The sequence below is a fragment of the Sitophilus oryzae genome, unplaced genomic scaffold (assembly GCF_002938485.1).
Source record: "Sitophilus oryzae breed Bouriz unplaced genomic scaffold, Soryzae_2.0 scaffold_85_pilon_pilon, whole genome shotgun sequence".
NCBI lineage: Eukaryota > Metazoa > Arthropoda > Insecta > Coleoptera > Curculionidae > Sitophilus > Sitophilus oryzae.
The window spans coordinates 298,825-317,201 of record NW_022147483.1 but is presented as its reverse complement, the minus strand read 5'-3'; the positions used below and the strand labels follow the sequence as shown (position 1 = coordinate 317,201).

At 29.9% G+C, this 18,377-nt stretch overlaps 1 protein-coding gene and 1 long non-coding RNA gene across 6 annotated transcripts; one reads left to right on the top strand and one right to left on the bottom strand.

The window, feature by feature from the left end:
* The first annotated feature begins 86 nt into the window (after nucleotides 1-86).
* Nucleotides 87-10,121, top strand: LOC115890120. 4 transcript variants are annotated; one of them, XR_004051565.1, is made up of 10 exons: nucleotides 87-250; nucleotides 346-564; nucleotides 821-1,697; nucleotides 1,755-2,077; nucleotides 2,341-2,590; nucleotides 2,929-3,050; nucleotides 4,030-4,245; nucleotides 6,001-6,237; nucleotides 6,592-6,713; nucleotides 10,037-10,121. It is a non-coding gene; the product is annotated as an uncharacterized LOC115890120 (long non-coding RNA). The 4 variants fall into 4 exon arrangements; XR_004051568.1 differs by having other exon boundaries at nucleotides 346-452; nucleotides 1,568-1,697; nucleotides 10,037-10,120; XR_004051566.1 differs by having other exon boundaries at nucleotides 1,546-1,697; nucleotides 10,037-10,120.
* A 1,134-nt stretch (nucleotides 10,122-11,255) lies between these two features.
* LOC115890117 (chromobox protein homolog 1-like) lies at nucleotides 11,256-18,353 on the bottom strand. Of its 2 annotated transcripts, XM_030910262.1 has the most exons (7): nucleotides 18,021-18,353; nucleotides 17,322-17,546; nucleotides 15,069-15,207; nucleotides 14,868-15,010; nucleotides 14,590-14,815; nucleotides 13,489-13,567; nucleotides 11,256-11,447 (listed from the first exon to the last, which is right to left on the bottom strand). In XM_030910262.1, the coding sequence occupies exons 2-6, from the start codon at nucleotides 17,350-17,352 to the stop codon at nucleotides 13,510-13,512; spliced, it is 597 nt and encodes a 198-aa protein (XP_030766122.1). In that variant the 5' UTR covers nucleotides 17,353-17,546; nucleotides 18,021-18,353; the 3' UTR covers nucleotides 11,256-11,447; nucleotides 13,489-13,509. The 2 variants fall into 2 exon arrangements, with proteins under 2 accessions (XP_030766122.1, XP_030766123.1); XM_030910263.1 differs by lacking the exons at nucleotides 17,322-17,546; nucleotides 18,021-18,353 and adding an exon at nucleotides 15,263-15,344.
* Between the last annotated feature and the right edge of the window lie 24 nt (nucleotides 18,354-18,377).

Sequence of the window (18,377 nt, the reverse complement as noted above, 5' to 3'; positions counted from 1 at the left end):
AAATTACACATTAGTAAACAATATCATTTATTTTTTAGAGCTGCGATTTATATTACAATAATATTGAAATATATATATTTCAAATATTTCAAAATGATTTCAAATTCAAAGTTTTTAGTTAGTTGGCTTTTAGATAGATTTTAAAAATTTGTAGAAAGTAAAAATAGAAATTATTGCTTTATTTAGAATTTAGTTGATACCTGTGGACAATTTAAAAATATTCCAAGCACAAAAGATTACATTACCCTTTGTATGTATTAATTGATTTTGTAGAGGATAATGTAAAGGATATTTTATCATTATGCACTAGTTTTATGCTTTATATAATATGACTAATGATTTTAGGAAACCATTGGTGTGTCTTGGAAGTGTAGCGCATTCATCCAAGATGATTTATTATCAGCATCGTAGATGAATATGGATGAATGGAATTTGTCTTCAGTGCTCTATAAGTTTGTACTATGGAGGGCTTTAAAAGTCGGAGGTACAAACTATGGAGGCCTTTTAGCCTCCATAGTTTGTACCTCCAGCTTTTAAAGCTTTGTAAGGGATATTGTAATGAGGGTAGGTACAATCCTGACTACAAAAAAACTCAGCATATATCAAAATGTAATATATATCGTAATGTTCTTTTAAAGCTACATAGAAAATATTGACATAATATATACGATGCCCAAACAAAATACACATTTTACCACTCAAAATCTCATAATTGTCTCATAAAAGATTAGAATGGTCCGATCAACAAGAATGTAGATATTTTTTAAACATCATAGATTTGTTGTTTACAGCAAAAATCATAGATTTAATTTTTTTGTAGAGTTCATCAAACATCAGCATAATATTCCAGGCTATTATGAATATTTTTACTGAAAAATGAGCAGTATGTTTTGTAGTAACATTAAGCAGTATTTCGATGATATACGGGGCCCTGGGATCTCTTGTACACAGTATCTTTAAGTATATTTCGGTTTTATTTATTTATTTTTTAAACTTTTGAAAACGTTACACTTTAAAATTATTATAACAGGCGTATTTTTAACACTAAACCCTTTAGAATATCACTTTCTTACTTGTATTTTATCAGTTCAACATAACTAAACTCTTTCAACATTTTAATTCAGCTCAAAACGCCACTTCTTAAACTTGCAACACATTTTCGCTCATTTAAATTGGAAACAAAGCGCGGGTAAATGGTTACAGCGCCATTTCGTCCTCGTGGTGTCTTTCGGAACTATACGCATGAGTGGCGCCACTCAGCGAGCGATTGCCAAAACTTATTAATGTTTTCTGTAATTTGTTGAATTGTGGCGACACCTATCGACTAGTACGCTAACGTTTAGCAGTTTTATTACGGATTTCTGTAACGAATATGTTGCGGCATCTATTAATTAATAACCGAACTTTAAATATTAAATTAATTAATTTCGAGAATCCTGTAATTTTTTGTATCAAAAAATTGTTTAATAAGCGCCATCTCTATGTGAAATTTTACACTATATTTAATTTTTTAACCGTATAATTTACATTTTTAAACGTTTTTAGTTAAATTTTAACTTGGATTAAGAAAAAAACGTCGGCTTTGTTTAAGAAAGGAGCTGATTTTTGTTTAGAAGGTATGCCAATATTACTGCCCCTAAGAAACACTGGAAATATTGTATGCTGCAATTGTTCGGAAGACATGGGCCTGAAATTGGGTATTATATAATTCCCCAGCTTTATTTACATATACTATTTTAATTTTGATATTGTAGAATAAGAATAGTATGGTATATTGCACTATACACTTGAATTTGCGCTATGGACTAAAGAAAAGGGAAGATTTGAAGGTATTTGATGACGAGAAGCAAGAAGATGTTGAGCCCATAGTTGAAAGAAAATGTCCTAAATTTGATAATAATAAAATGTTTAATGCTGCAATTCAACATAAGTCACTTGATGAAGGGCAGACAGTGTCTTATACTTGAACACAAAATATAACTACGAGGAAAGTGAAATTTTTTAAGACAACTGCCTTTTTTATATACTTCTTTGCATCTTTTTGGAGTGATAAATATGAATCCCTTAAATATAACAAGTGGGTATCCAATGAAATTACTTAGTTGTAATGCAGAATTTTCTTTATTAATCTCATACATAACTACAGTCAAGTTCTATTTCATTTATTTTCTATGCCATGTTTTCTCATTTTTACACTAATTAATAATGTTATATGGATATCCGGATATCCCACCTTTATCTGACTTATTGGTGAAAAATTATCCCCTTTATAATGATTTATGACGCTAACATTTTTGAAATGTATTTATTAATATAACTCATATATTGTTTGTGTTTCAGTGATTTCTACATGGATATACAGTACTTATGAGAGCCTGCTCAAGAAATTACAGAATTAAATGTGCAGTCCTTTCTTCTCAATGAAGAATCTCTTCATATACAAGCTTGAACGAGTCAAAAGCATTGTGGAATGGACAGAAATTTGCCATTGTCATGATTAAAGTGATATCTGTGTGAGTGATGGGAACAGCTTGAAGGCCCTTTGAATACCAATTAGCTCATAGTATAGGAAATAACAGTAAATCTTAAAGTAAGTACATCGTTTTATAATATAATCAATATTCCCGTAATTTTTTGTGATATAACTAGGCAAGCAGAGAATTAAAAATAATTGTGTATTTTTATAGGAACTAAAAACTCACTAGAAAGACGATTTCTATTAAGAAATATTTCCATAACACATTTATATTTTAATATCTAGTATATAGATGCATCTTAGTTAATTTAAAAATACTTCTAATGGTTGTATATGCTTTAATATACTTGTATATGCAGATACACTTGCTAAATAGCAATACTATAAATTTTAATTGTTTTAAAAGGATTAATTTGTTAAAATAACTTATGTATTATTTATGTTTACCATAGGTCAAGCAAGCAAGCATACAGTTTCACTGCAGCAATCTGACAGTGTCCAGGATGTCCTTGATGGAATATAAAGAAAATATGAATTTACCAAGATTCAGACATACATATATATATCCAGTCCAGTAAGTCCAGCTTATATATTAGTAATAAAGTAGAATTTAATGAAACATGTTAATTTATATAATATGGCGTTTCAAAAATTTAAAATTACAAGCTGATTTACTACTATAATCTTTAGGGGTTCTAATCTTTGAAACAAAACAATTAAGAATCAAAATATCTATTTTGATAGATTGTACATTAATAAATTTGTCTGTTTTTCCTAGAAGATTGTGTTGTAATGAAGTCAGAAGCCACCAAAATGATATAAGACAGTACTACGTACAATATGTTTACTTTATTTTATTGATTTTGACAGATTAATATATAAGTTTATACACATGGTAAAATCAATTTAAAGTAACCATATTTTAAATAGATTTATTTGCAATTCCAAAAGTGGTATTTTGATTTTAATACTATTTTATTTGTAATAATCGGCTTGTATGTTATTTTAAATGCGTTTTAGAAAATGGCGAATGCGCTAGGGGAGGTTACATTAAAAATTTGTTTCTTATATCGGTTTTAAATATTATCAGGCTATCTTTTGTAACGTGAAAAATGTGTTCAAATTTGCAATAATACTAGAACAATAGTTTTTTAAATTAATTTTGTATACATTTTTATGTATATGCTTTAATATAGTATAGAAATTAAGTGTTCTAAGAAACATATTTTTCACGTTCCTACAGTAAAAAAGATAGAAAATGATTAAATTAAACATATCCATATACATAGATTTACATATTTGTTTACTTTATATTGATTTTGACAGATTAATATATAACTTTATATACGTGGTAAAAACACTTTAAAGTAATCATTATTTTAAATAGATTTATTTACTACTCAAAAAGTGGTGTTTTGATTTTAATACTATTTTATTTGTATTAATCAGTTAAGAATTTATATTTTAAATACGTTTTAGAAAATGGCGAATGCGCTAGGGGAGGTTACATTAAAAATGTGTTTCTTATATCCCTTTTTAATTTATTTTTATAGAGATGAGAAATGTTAATATATGATGTATACAATGAAAGTATTTTGCTTTCTACTGGCCAGCATTAAGTCCTTTGTAAAATGGGTTAAATATTAACTCCAGATGATGGCCTGATATACAGACAATTGAAGCTTTTTATGTATGTAACCCAGAGCCATGTAGAAGAATCAAGATAACAATGTAGAAGAATCGACTGGTGAAGGGGTATTGAAATGGGGGTAAGTACAACCCTTACTACAAAAAAACAGCATATTTCAAAATGCATAATGTTCTTTTAAAGCCACATAGAAAATATTGACATAATGTACACAACGCACAAACAAAATACCTATGCAAAATACACATTTTATCACTCACAATCTCATAGTTGTCTCATAAAAGATTAGAATGGTCCGATCAAAAAGAAATTAGATATAAGAATCCTTAAATATCATAGATTTGTTGTTTACAGCAAAAATCATAGATTTAATTTTTTTGTAGAGTTTATCAGACATTAACAAAACATTTCAGGCTATTATGAATATTTTTACTGTGTGTAGCGGCGTTGGATACGGTGTTACATCCATCTTCATGTATATTTCGGTTTTATTTAATTTATTTTTTTAAAGTTTTGGAAACACCACACATTAAAATCACTATAACAGACGTATTTTTAACACTAAACCCTTTAAAATATCACTTTCTAACTTGTATTTCATCAATCCAACATAATTAAACTCTTTCAACATTATAATCCAGCTCAAAACGCCACTTTTTAAACTTGCAACACATTTTCGCTCGTTTAAATTGGAAACAAAGCGCGGGTAAATGGTTACAGCGCCATTGCGTCCTCGCGGAATTTTTCGGGACTATGCGCACTAGTGGCGCCACTCAGCGAGCGATTGCCAAAGTTCACTTATTAATGTTTCCTCTAATTTTCTGATTTGTGGCGACATCTATCGACTAGTACGCTAATGTTTAGCAGTTTTTTTACGGATTTCTGTAACGAATATGTTGCGGCATCTATTAATTGGTAACCGAACTTTAAATATTAAATTATTTAATTTCGAGAATCCTTTAATTTTTTGTATCGAAAAAGTCTTGAATTAGCGCCATCTCTATGTGAAATTTTACACTAAAAGTTTTTTCCAACGAAATTACATTTTTAAACGTTTTTAGTTAAATTTTATCTTGAATTAATAAAAAAAGCGTATAAATAATGTGGGCTTTGTTTAAGAAAGGAGCTGGTTTTTGTTTAGAAGGTATGCCAATATTACCGCCTCTAAGAGACAATGGAAATATTGTATGGTACAGTTGTTCGAAAGACATGGGCCTGAAATTGGGTATTATATATTTCACGAGCTTTATTTATAGATACTATTTTAATTTTGATATTAATAGAATAAAAATAGTACGATATATTACACTATGCACTTGAATTTGCGCCATGTACTAAAGAAAAGGGAAGATTTGAAGGTATTTGATGACGAGAAGCAAGAAGATGTTGAGCCTATAGTCTATAGTTGAAAGAAAATGTCCTAAATGTGATATTAATAAAACGTTTTCTCTGCTACAGTTCAACATAAGTTGCCTAATGAAGGGTAGACAGTGTCTTATACTTGTACAAAATGTAAATACAAGGAACGTGAAAATTTTTAAGACGACTGCTTTTTTATATACTTCTTTGCATCTCTTTGGGGTGATAAATATGAATCCCTTAAATATAACCAGTAGGTATTCCAATTAAATTACTTAGTTGTAATGCAGACTTTTCTTTATTAATCTAATACATAACTGCAGTCAAGTTTTGTTTCATTTATTTTCTATGCCATGTTTTCTTATTTTTACACTAACTAATAATGCTATATGGATATGCCACCTTTATCTGACTTATTGGTGAAAAATTAATTATCCCCTTTATAATGTTTTATGACACTAACATTTTTAAAATGTATTTATTAATATGTATAACTCATATATTGTTTGTGTTTTAGGGATTTCTATATGGATAAACAATATTTATGAGAGCCAAAATGTGCAGTCCTTTCTTCTCAATGAAGAATCTCTACATATACAAGCACGAACGAGTCAAAAGCATTGTGGAATGGAGAAAGATTAGAAATTTGCCATTGTCATGATTAAAATGATATCTGTGTGAGTGATGGAAACAACTTGAAGGCCCTTTGAATACCAATTAGCTCGTAGTATAGGAAATAACAGTAAATCTTAAAGTAAGTACATCGTTTTATAATATGATCAATATTCCCGTAATTTTTTGTGATATAACTAGGCAAGCAGAGAATTAAAAATAATTGTGTATTTTTATAGAAACTAAAAACTCAATAGAAAGACGATTTCTATTAAGAAATATTTCCATAACACATTTATATTTTAATATCTAGTATATAGATGCATCTTAGTTAATTTAAAAATACTTTGAATGGTTATATTATATGCTTTAATATACTTGTATATGCGTATATACTTGCTAAATAGCAATACTATAAATTTTAATTGTTTTAAAAATATTAATTTGTTAAAATTACTTATGTATTATATAAACGTATTATTTACATTTACCATAGGTCCAGCAAGAGAGCATACAATTTCGCTGCAGCAATCTCACAGTGTCCAGGATGTCCTTGATGGAATATAAAGAAAATATGAATTTACCAAGATTCAGACATACATATATATATCCAGTCCAGTAAGTCCAGCTTATATGTTGGTAATAAAGTAGAATTTAATGAAACATGTTGATTTATTATGGCGTTTCAAAAATTTAAAATTACAAGCTGATTTACTACTATAATCTTTAGGGGTTCTAATCTTTGAAACAAAACAATTAAGAATCAAAATATCGATTTTGATATATTGTACAATAATAAATTTATCTGTTTTTCCTAGAAGATTGTATGGTAATGAAGTCAGAAGCCACCAAAATGATATAAGACTGTACCACATATATGTTTACTTTATATTGCTTTTAACAGATTAATATATAAGTTTATACACATGGTAAAATCAATTTAAAGTAACCATTGTTTTAAATAGATTTATTTGCAATTCCAAAAATGTTATTTTGATTTTAATACAATTTTATTTGTATTAATCAGCTCAGATATTTTAAATGCATTTTAGAAAATGGCGAATGCGCTAGGAGATGTTACATTAAAAATGTGTTTCTTATATCCGTTTTTTATATTATCAGGCTATCTTGTAACGTGAAAAATGCGTTCAAATTTGCAATACTAGCAACAATAATTTTTAAATTAATTTTGCATACATTTTTATGTATATGCTCTAATGTAGTATAGAAATTAAGTGTTCTAAGAAACATTTTTCACGTTCCTACAGTAAAAAAGACAGAAAATGATTAAATTAAACATATCCATATAGATCTACATATATGTTTACTTTATATTGATTTCGACAGATATATAAGTTTATAGACATGGTAAAATCAGTTTAAAGTAACCATTATTTTAAATAGATTTATTTCCAATTCCAAAAGTGGTATTTTGATGAAAAATGGCGAATGCGCTAGGGGATGTTACATTAAAAATGTGTTTCTTATATCCGTTTTTAATATTATCAGGCTATCTTGTAATGTGAAAAATGTGATCAAACTTGCAATAGTAAACACAATAATTTTTTTAATTAATTTTGTTTACATTTTTATAAGGAATGACGAACAATGACATTTCCCATATAAATTTACATATAAAATGACAGCGTCAATGATCTTCATTTCATATCCATTGCTGACGCCTTTTTTTTCGATTATACGGTTAAGTGGTAGAAATTAAAAATATTCTAAATTAATTAAAATGTTTATTGAACATTACTATAAAAAATAAAGGTTCTAGTGGATAAATTTGTTAATATAACACACGTATTGTACATCTTCTAAAATGTTTACAAGGAATACCAGTTTGTATTTAATTTATTTGTAAATTATTAATATGTGTAATTTGAGGAGATATACAATATTATTTTGTCTTTGTAGTACCAAATATTCGTTAGTGAGATACATAAGAATCTGGCCTGAAATATGTTGGAAATTTTAGAATATAATTGCAACATGATAATTTATATTTGTGTACTAAAATTAGAAAAATTTGTTATAGATAGATTTTCCTGTTATTTAACTATAATAAGTCAGAAGTTTAGATTTATTTTTATGCTCTATGCATAGTAGGCGTTGAAATAACATTTCAGTGTAACTTATTCTATGTCTATGTGTTTATAAATACTGTACGATCGAAAAAAAAACGGCGTCAGCGATGGCTATGCAATGAAGATCGCTGTCATTTTATATGTAAATTTATATGGGGAATGTCATCGACCGCCATTTCCCAGCCAACTGGACGCCGTTTTTTTTTTCGATCATACGGTAGTTCTTGTTAAACATTAAAATTATATTATAAAAATATATAGATAGTAAAATATACCGTACAGCCAAAAAAAAACGGCTTCGGAGTTGAAGAGAGATGAGATTGCTGTCGATCGTCATTTCTTTGCCAGCTTGACGCTGTTTTTTTGATGTACGGTACTACACGATTGAAAAAAAGCACTCTAGTTGGCCTGGAAATAATTATTGCTTTCATTATATATGTAAAATTATTTGGGGAATATCCAAGACAACTTGACACTGTTTTTTTTATCGTACGGTACCCTAGGATCAAAAAAAGAAAATATCGGAATTAGCCTAGAAATTACTATTGCTGTCATTTTATAAATAAATTATAATATAAATGTTATCGATCGTCATTTCTTAGACAACTTGACGATGTTTTTTTTTATTGAAGCCAACGTGACGCTGTTTTTTTTTCATACGGTACCATACGATAAAAAAAAAATAAAAAAGCCTCAGAAATGGCCAGGAAGTGACTGTGAAATATTATTTACCATATAATTTAGATATAAAATGACTCCAATAGTCACTTCCTAGCCAATTCTTATGCTTTTTTCCATCGATGATATTTACTAAATATCATTGATCGTCATTTCCAAGCCAACTTGACGCTGTTTTTTTATCATACGGTACCATGCGTTCGAAAATGATGACCATTTCATTTTATATGTAAAACGAAATGGTATGATCGAAAAAAAAAACGGCGTCAGCGATGGCTATGAAATGAAGATCGCTGTCATTTTATATGTAAATTTATATGGGAAATGTCATCGATCGTCATTTCGCAGCCAACTGAACGTCGTTTTTTTTTCGATCATACGGTATTTGGGGAATGTCATTGATCGTCATTTCCAAGACAACTCGACGCTGTTTTTTTATCATACGGTACTATATGATCGAGAAAAGAAAAATGCATCAGAATTGGCCAGGAAATTACTATTGCTGTTATTTTATATGTAAATTATATTGTAAGTATCATCGATCGTCATTTCTTATACAACTTGACGCTGTTTTTTTATATTCTACAGCACGTAACGTAACGTATATTTTGCTATATATGATTAATGTATAATGACCTGAAGTAGGTAAATAATATTTGCTGTTTCTGAGAACTTTAGTGATGATACATTAAAACTTAAAATGAAATATCTATTTCAAGGCCTACTGTGACACCTCGTTTTCGTTAGATCACATTGTATATACAAAATTAGTTTATATTTCCTGGTTATTAAAAATAATTGATTAAAAATAGTCTTAAAGCTACAAAAAGTAGCAAATAATAATATGATAGAGAAGAAAAACGGCGCGGCGTCCAGTTGTCTTGGAAATGAACATTGATAAAAAAATAAACAGCGATCTTTATTTCATAGCCATCGCTGACGCCGTTTTTTTTCTTGATCATATTGTATATAAACTAATCGTGTACTGTGTGTTCAAAAAAAAGGCGTTCAGTGGGCTTGGAAATTGCGATCGATGACATGCCCTATATTTTTACATACAAAATATCAGCGATCTTTATTTCCAAGCCATCTCTGACGCCGTTTTTTACCTTATGGTATAGTTAGTAAAAAAATGATGCAGCTGAACTAATATGATTTTTCTGTTCTTTTCAGTGTAGAAGTTTCCATCCCCATCTCCATGATCCAGGTCCACTACGTGCAACTTTTTTTAAACCTTGTATATTGTATTTATTTTATTTTTGTACGTTGTATATTATAAATAAATCGAATTAGTTAAATACTTGGTATTTTATTTCCCTTTGTATTTGAAAAAATAATTAGAAATGCATTTTACCTCTTCACCCTTATGTGCTCCTGATAGAAATCGGTGAATTATGATAGTTAAAATTTTCATGCAATTTTTGTTAAAAGACGAAATATCGGGGATTTGTATCAGGAGAACATAAAGAGTAAGGAGGTAAAAAAAAATAAAATAATTTCTTGACAAAATGGTGAATGCAACGCCTGCTCCTGGTATCGAAAAATACCTCCTCGCACTCATATGTTCCTGATACAAATTCAATTTTTCTTTGCTTTTGACAAAACCGACTAAAAATAATTTCGACCTGGCAAATTTTGGAGCAACTGACCAACGAGTTAGAATTGCTAGATTTTTTTGGAAAAACGGCCATAACTTCTAAACTAAAAGAGATATCGAGGAACGGAACTCGGCATTCGATTTGCCTTTCAACCCTCTATAAGGGTGCATAATTAGGGCGCGATCGGAGACCAAAAAAAATTTTGGGCAAAAATGAAGGAAGGTTAACCCCTTACCTCATTTTTCGCCAAAATTTTTTTTTGTTTCCGATCGCGCCCTCGTTTTGCCCCCTTATAGAGGGTTGAATTCCCTATTGAAACCCGCCCTCCGTTCCTCTCTAGCCCTTATAGTTTCCGAGATATTAAGGGTTGAAGTTTGGAAACGAGTTCGAAGTCCTAGAGATAGCAGAATATCGTTGAAAAATGCTTTATTTACGTGTGGTACTAAATTTGCTCCTTACCTCTTCACGCTTATGCTATCCTGATAGAAATCGGCGATTTTGGACGCGGTTTAAAAATTTTCGTGCGATCTTTGTCAAAAAGTTGAAATATCAGGGACTTGTATCAGGAGTACATAAGAGCTAGGAGGTAAATGTTGGTACCTCAGTTTACTCCTTACCTCTTCACACTTATGTGCTCCTGATAGAAACCAGTGAATTTGTACAAGGATTAAAAATTTTCGTTCAATTTTTGTCAAAAAGTACATAAGAGCGAGGAGGTAACTTTGTCTTGGATTTTACGTTAGTATCCAGGGTTATCTTCAATAAAAGTCAGTTTATATTTAATTATTGTTTTTATTTCACATATTTTACACATTTAAATGACATTAAAAATATATAAGCATAAAACAAAGTAAATAAGTACAGAATACGGTAGAACTATGAATATATATTATCAACGGTTGATGCTTGGTGTAAGACGTCCATTTGCAGAGCAGAATGTTCGACCCTTGGTGTCCTTGGTGGTACGCCCATTGGAAGTTCTAAATCTGCAAAAAAAACATAAATTAGTAAGCAATTAATTATTGAACATTAATAAGAGACAGAAAATCAAAATGCTGTCCCATTGAGAATAAACGGCGTCAAGTTGGCTTGGAAATAACGATCCATAACATTCACCATATAAATTTACATGTAAGATGACAGCGATCCTCAATTCCAAACCAATTTTGAAGCCGTTTTTTTCAATCGTATGGTATTAGCGTATGACGCTGTTTTTTTTACCATATAGAATACTTAACTTAAATATGTATGACGAAAAAAAAACAGCGTCTAGTTGGCTTGGAAAAGAAGATCTATAACATTTACCATGTAATTTTATATATATGATAGCGATCTTCATTTGCGAGGCAATTCTTCGGCCGTTCTTTTCGACCGTATGATAAAAAGCAGCGTCAAGTTGGCTTCGAAATAACGATCCATAACATTCACCAAATAAATTTACATGTAAAATGACAGCGATCCTCAATTCCAAACCAATTTTGAAGCCGTTTTTTTCGATCGTATGGTATTAGCGTATGACGAAAAAAACAGCGTCAAGTTAGCTTGAAAAAGACGATCTATAACATTTACCATGTAATTTTATATATATGATAGCGATCTTCATTTGCGAGGCAATCCTTCGGCCGTTCTTTTCGATCGTATGATAAAAAACAGCGTCAAGTTGGCTTGGAAATAACGATCCATAACATTCACCATATAAATTTACATGTAAAATGACAGAGATCCTCAATTCCAAACCAATTTTGAAGCCGTTTTTTTCGATCGTATGGTATTAGCTGGTATTAGCGTATGACAAAAAAAAAACAGCGTCAAGTTGGCTTGAAAAAGACGATCATAACATTTACCATGTAAATATATGACTACTGCGATCTTCATTTGCGAGGCAATTCTTCGGCCGTTCTTTTCGACCGTATGATAAAAAACCGCGTCAAGTTGGCTTCGAAATAACGATCCATAACATTCACCATATAAATTTACATGTAAAATTACAGCGACTCTCAATTCCAAACCAATTTTGAAGCCGTTTTTTTCAATCGTATGGTATTAGCGTATGACGAAAAAAACAGCGTCAAGTTGGCTTGGAAAAGAACATCTATAACATTTACCGTGTAATTTTATATATATGATGGCGACCTTCATTTGCGAGGCAATTCTTCAGCCGTTCTTTTCGACCGTATGATAAAAAACAGCGTCAAGTTGGCTTGGAAATGATAATCAAGACATTCACCGTATAAATAAATTACATATAAACGAGACAGAGATCTTCAATTCCAAATCAAATCTGACGCCGTTTTTTTCGATCGTATGGTGCGGTATGAAAAAAAGCAGCGTCGACGTTGCTTGGAAATGATGATCGATGACGCATTTACCATATAATTTAAACTATATATAATAACTCTATTGCCTTTGTTCGATTGTGTACTGCCGTACGATAAAAAAAAGCGTCAAGTTGGCTAAGAAATGACGATCGATATGATATTTATAATATAAACAATATTGTTTATACAGTATAATCGAAAAAAAAAACGGCTCCTAGTTGGCAAGTGGCAATCGATGACATTTCCCAAATAATTTTACAAATAAAATGACAGCGATTTTCATTTCATAGCCATCGCTGACGCCGTTTTTTTTCGATCATATTGCAATTATACATATTCAAGAACTTACGTATGAAATGACAGCAATCGTCATTTCCAGGTCAATTTAGACGCCGTTTATACGATCGTATTGTTAATACCCCCATTAGTAATTCATTATTATTTAATATTTCACTACTATTAAATGGTCAACTAATAATAAATTATTATACTAATGAAATACGTATACAGGGTGCCCCACGGTGAAATACTTCGATTGATATGGTAAAAGTACACGAAGGAAAATTATAAACACTATAGACAGGGGGGTAATTACGTCAAAAAATGATGATTTTTGAGAAAGTTTAAAAATTCTATAGCAATTTTCTTGAAAATTCTTTTCAAAATCTAATAGTGAGTACATGTATTTAGAAAATAAGTTAATTAGTACCTGATTTGGGACACTAAATCATTATTCATTTGCTGACAAGATCAAGACTCTACCGCTAGGGGATACTGTTGTAGAAAATCTGAAACAAAAAAGATATATTTAAAATAATTGTCCTTTAAAAGAAGATATTATATAAAGAAATATACGTGTATGATATGTTTGTTGTGTTCCAAACTATATTTAACGGAAACAGAATTAAATAATAAATAAATATCATATTTTATTTAGCACAGATTTAGGTTCTAGTGTTGCAATTAACTGATTAAATGAATTATTTACTTATAATAAACGTATTATTAATTATAAAACTTGGATAATAGTACTTTCGGTTAATTATATCACGAATAGAATGACATCAAACGTATTTAATACCTTTAATGGTATTAAAAAATAATTTTACAGTATTTTAAAATGTTTGCACTCATTCAAATTTTTAATAAAACGCGGTTAACTGGTTACAGCGCCATTTCATTCATGCGGAATATCTTGGAACTAAAAAAACCCTTATGGCGCCGTCGAGCGGACAAAGGCTGAACTTCGTAACTACATTACAGATAACTATTTTTAAGATAGGTGCGACATCTCGTTGAAAGTAGTCAAACTTGTAATTTCTTTTTTACTGGTTTCTGTAATAAAATACTGTGGAGACATCTAACAATTAGTAACGAAACTTAGACATAATTTAAAGAAATCTGTAATTTTACGTTTCAAAAAGTGTTGAATTAGCGCCATCTATGTTTAAAATCCAATACTTTTAAAGATTTTAACCTTAGAAATTTTGAAATTTCAGAAAATTTTTATTTAAATTTCTAAATATATTTCGAAAAAAGGTATATTAGTAATGTTATTTTAGTTTAGATAGTTTTTTTGCAGGATATTGAGTCTTTTTGTCATTAAAATAACTACTAAATATGAGAACTGCATGTTATAGGTACTGTTGGAAAGAATATAAGCTCGGAATATTTTATATCATTTAATTACTCTAATTTTATGAAACCCTGAAACCGTTCTTATTTTAGTGCAAATAGAGAAAAATGCTGCTGTACATTGAATAATATATAAATTTAACTCTATATATGAAGATCAAAAGACTGGACTTACGAAATACGAAGCACAGAGAGATCGCACAGTTTAAAAGTCTGCTTAGTGTGCCAAATTTTCTTGTTTTCATAGTAATTTATAACAATTTCTGGACATCTCACGTTCACCTGGCTGGCTGGCACCAAGTCAGCCTCTTTACACTTTTTCCACAACATTAGAAACATAAGTTCCCCACTTGCATCGGTCGCCCCAAGAATTTTATGCGGTTCTAAACCTCTATCGAACCCTTTAATTGTAGACAGTAGTTAGTGCAATAACTTAACAAATAATACAAATACCTCTGGCTCTGCTATCTTCACTGATAATCTTTATTTTATTCTTGTCTTCGGTGTCCCGTAAGCTTGTTTCAAACTGAGATTCATAGGCAGCTATAAGATCAGGACAATCAAGATTTTCCTCAGGTTCCCACGTATTATCCTCACTACAGTGATATTAATACATTAATTTAATAATTTGAATTACCTAGACCAACAGTTTACTCATTGTAACCCTTCCATTTCAACAGATACTCCACTTTTCCATTTCTGCTTCTTTTATCTAAGATTTTCTCTACTGAAAACTCTTCGGCTGGTTGATCAGTTGGTGTTGGTGCAGGAACGTTTACATCGTCCTTTCTAGCTGTAAAAATTTGCTTTGCTAGAGTAAATATAACACAGAATCTAGAAATACTTGCTTTTAACCATATTAATAAGTTATTACTTTGATATTTATTAAATGGGATATGTCTCTGTTGAAAACTAACCTTTGAAATTTCAGGATGAACAAAAATAAACAGTTTCCCCCTTAACTATAGGCAACTCAATATACACTAAAATATTTTTCTTTAAATAATTTAAAATAAATATTAATATGACCAAAATTAACAATATCTAGGTTTTCTTTTATATTTATTAAAACAAGTAATCTTTTACAGCTATACTATGACGATTTGAATATTATTTCACCAATCCATCTACCAGCTGAAGAATTTTAGGTTGAAGAAATCTTACCCAAAACAATTACTGCGAATAGAAGTGAATAAATAGAGTAATTATTACAGTAGAAGGTTCACATTGAGTAAGAAGAAATCTAGATAACTGAAATAATAAAATTAGTATATTAATATCCGAGGCAAGGAGTATAATACATATAATCAAAGTGAATCTTGATTACTCTGAACTGGAGCTGTTTAGAAACTACAGCTTGAAGCACCTCTGTTTAATGCTAAAGACAAAACTAAAGGAAAAAACTAAGCGAAGAGAACATCTGAGGTACTTACTACTTGTTTTTTCTTTTTTCACTTTAAATACATTAATATTTCAGGACTTAAAAGGAGTTAAGTACTAAAAAAAATATTCTTATACATACAAACTGTTTCTAACAATGTAAAAACATTGTGGAGAGAATAATTTTTCACTAGTAAGTGAGATAGATGTGAGATATCTATATAATCATAAATTAGTGTGAAAACAAGAAAACGCGGCACAGAAAATCAATGAAATAAAAATAGATACTGCAGTTAATATGTTAATAACAATACTAAAATTGACTTTAATAAATTTATGCATTATAACTAAGTTATTTTACTGTAATACCCACTTGATAAATTTAAATAATCTATTTTTCACTCAAAAATAATACAATGAAGTAAATTATGTACGAAAAGCAGTTGCTTTATTAAGAATTTTCGCTCTCCTTGTATTTACATTTTCTACAAGTATAAAATACTGTCTGCCTTTCATCGGCAGACCTAAGTTGAATTGTTGCATATAAGACATTTAGTTACTATCACATTTAGGGCATTTTCTCTGAACTATAGGCCCCTCACCTTCCTCCTTCTCGTCATCAAATACCTTCAAATCTTCCCTTTTCTTTTGTACATTGCGCGAATTAAAGTGTTTAGTGTAATGTACAGTGCTAGTTTCCTCTATTAACACTAAAACATGAATAGTATCAGTAAATAAAGCTCAGGAAACATGTAATAAACACTTTCAGGTTTGTACTCTTTCGAACAAGTGTAACAAACGATATTTCCAATGTCTCTTAAGGGCGGTAATATCGAACCGCGGTCTGAACTAAAACCAGCCACTTTTTAAAACGATGACGACGTTATTTCTATACTTTTTTTTGTAATTCTAAGTTAAAATTTAATGAAAAACTTTGAAAATTTTCGTATTTTCTTGGATTAAGATAAAATATAGTCGAAAATTTTATTCAGAGATGACGCTAATTCAACTCTCTTTGGACACTAAAAATTACAGAATTCTTTAAATTATGTGCAATTTCAGTTACTAATTACCAGATGTCGCCACAGTATTCTATTACAGAAACCCATAACAAGGATATTACAAATTTAACTACTTCCCGATAGGTAGCGCCACAAGCAGATTTAGTTCGAAGAAACTCAACAAGGATGAAATGGCGCTGTAACCAGTTACCCGCGAATTTTTTTTAATTCAAATATTTCCACGCGTTTAAAAGAGGCATTTGAGGTGTTTTAAAGCGTTGAAAAAGTTTAATTATATTGTATTATTGAAATATTGGGTAGAAAGTATTAGTTTCAAAGTTTTAGAGTTAAAAATATGTATAGTGTGGTGATTTAAAATGGATAAATAGGTGTAAAAGTGTTGTAGAAGCTCACAACAACTGATTTGTTCAACTACAATACTACAAAACTTCTGTATAACGTTAAATAAATAAAACCAGGCAAGATATAGTGTTGCATTTTAATAAAAAGTAAGTATTGTACTTACCATCATATGCATATATCCTTCTCCAGTACATTTTTCTGCACTATTTTTATTATTAACGAACAATTACATCACACTGGTTTGATGAACGTCAAAAGCCTGAATTCATTGTAAATATCACTCAGTCATTGTGATTGTGAGTTAACATTTAACCCATTTTACCATGCCTCCAGCAGTTTATACAAGATAAAACTAGGTTTCATACATCATATATGAATTTGAATTGTCCTAAAAAGGGAAACAATTAGTAGATCAATAGGTTCAGAATGAAGAACACGTAAAAATACTCGGTAATACCAAATACTCAAACAAATAATCTTAGAATAAAAAAGTTAAATGTAGCGGTGTTTAAATATAAGTAACTTTACATAAAATGACCTTAATACCTTCTGATGTTAAATCTTAGAAGAAACATAATCATCTTTGTATAATATAAGACAGATACACACAAGTAGCTCAGACAAACAAAATAAGTAGCGAAATGTATATCGCAGTTATAGAAAACAAAGGTATGTAATTCATAATAAATTTCATTTCTTTATAGCTTATCTGATAGCTATGGGGCTCTTATTATTCGACTCACCTATAGCTAGCGATTATCTAATAAAAAATATGCATGGAAAATGTATTACACAAACAAATTATTAGAACTAGAATTTACATAATAAAAATACGGAAAAAAGGGATATTAACGGCACTTACTTTTTCAGGACACTAAGCAGAATATCAGAGAGATTTGCCAAATAGGAATTTTATGCATTATTATCAGTTTTTATTTTAAAATTCCAAGATTTATCCAAAATAGTTTAAAAAAAACCAGGTACCATAGATAAGTTTACCGGGATAGAACCATAGATCATAGGTCCAGGAATCCAGGCCTGCCGATTGTTTTATACCATAGACGCATGTTATATGCCGTGCCGGCAACCACGGATACACCTGTCGTTAGAGATCGTGGTATGCAGATAGCATTATAATTAATTGATATTATAAACAAATACTTTAGCTGTGTTTATAAACCATTTTTCGGTGCACATTTCATTTACAGTAACAATTTCT

Bases quoted from the DNA above. Each gene is read 5' to 3' on its own strand.
- LOC115890117 (XM_030910262.1), bottom strand. From the start codon at position 17,352: ATGTACTGGAGAAGGATATATGCATATGATG. The intron at 14,816-14,867 runs GTATTTGTATTA...CTACAATTAAAG, and splicing joins TGAAGATAGCAGAGCCAGAG to GGTTCGATAGAGGTTTAGAA. The intron at 13,568-14,589 runs GTAAGTCCAGTC...TTTTTGTTTCAG, and splicing joins CTCTCTGTGCTTCGTATTTC to ATTTTCTACAACAGTATCCC.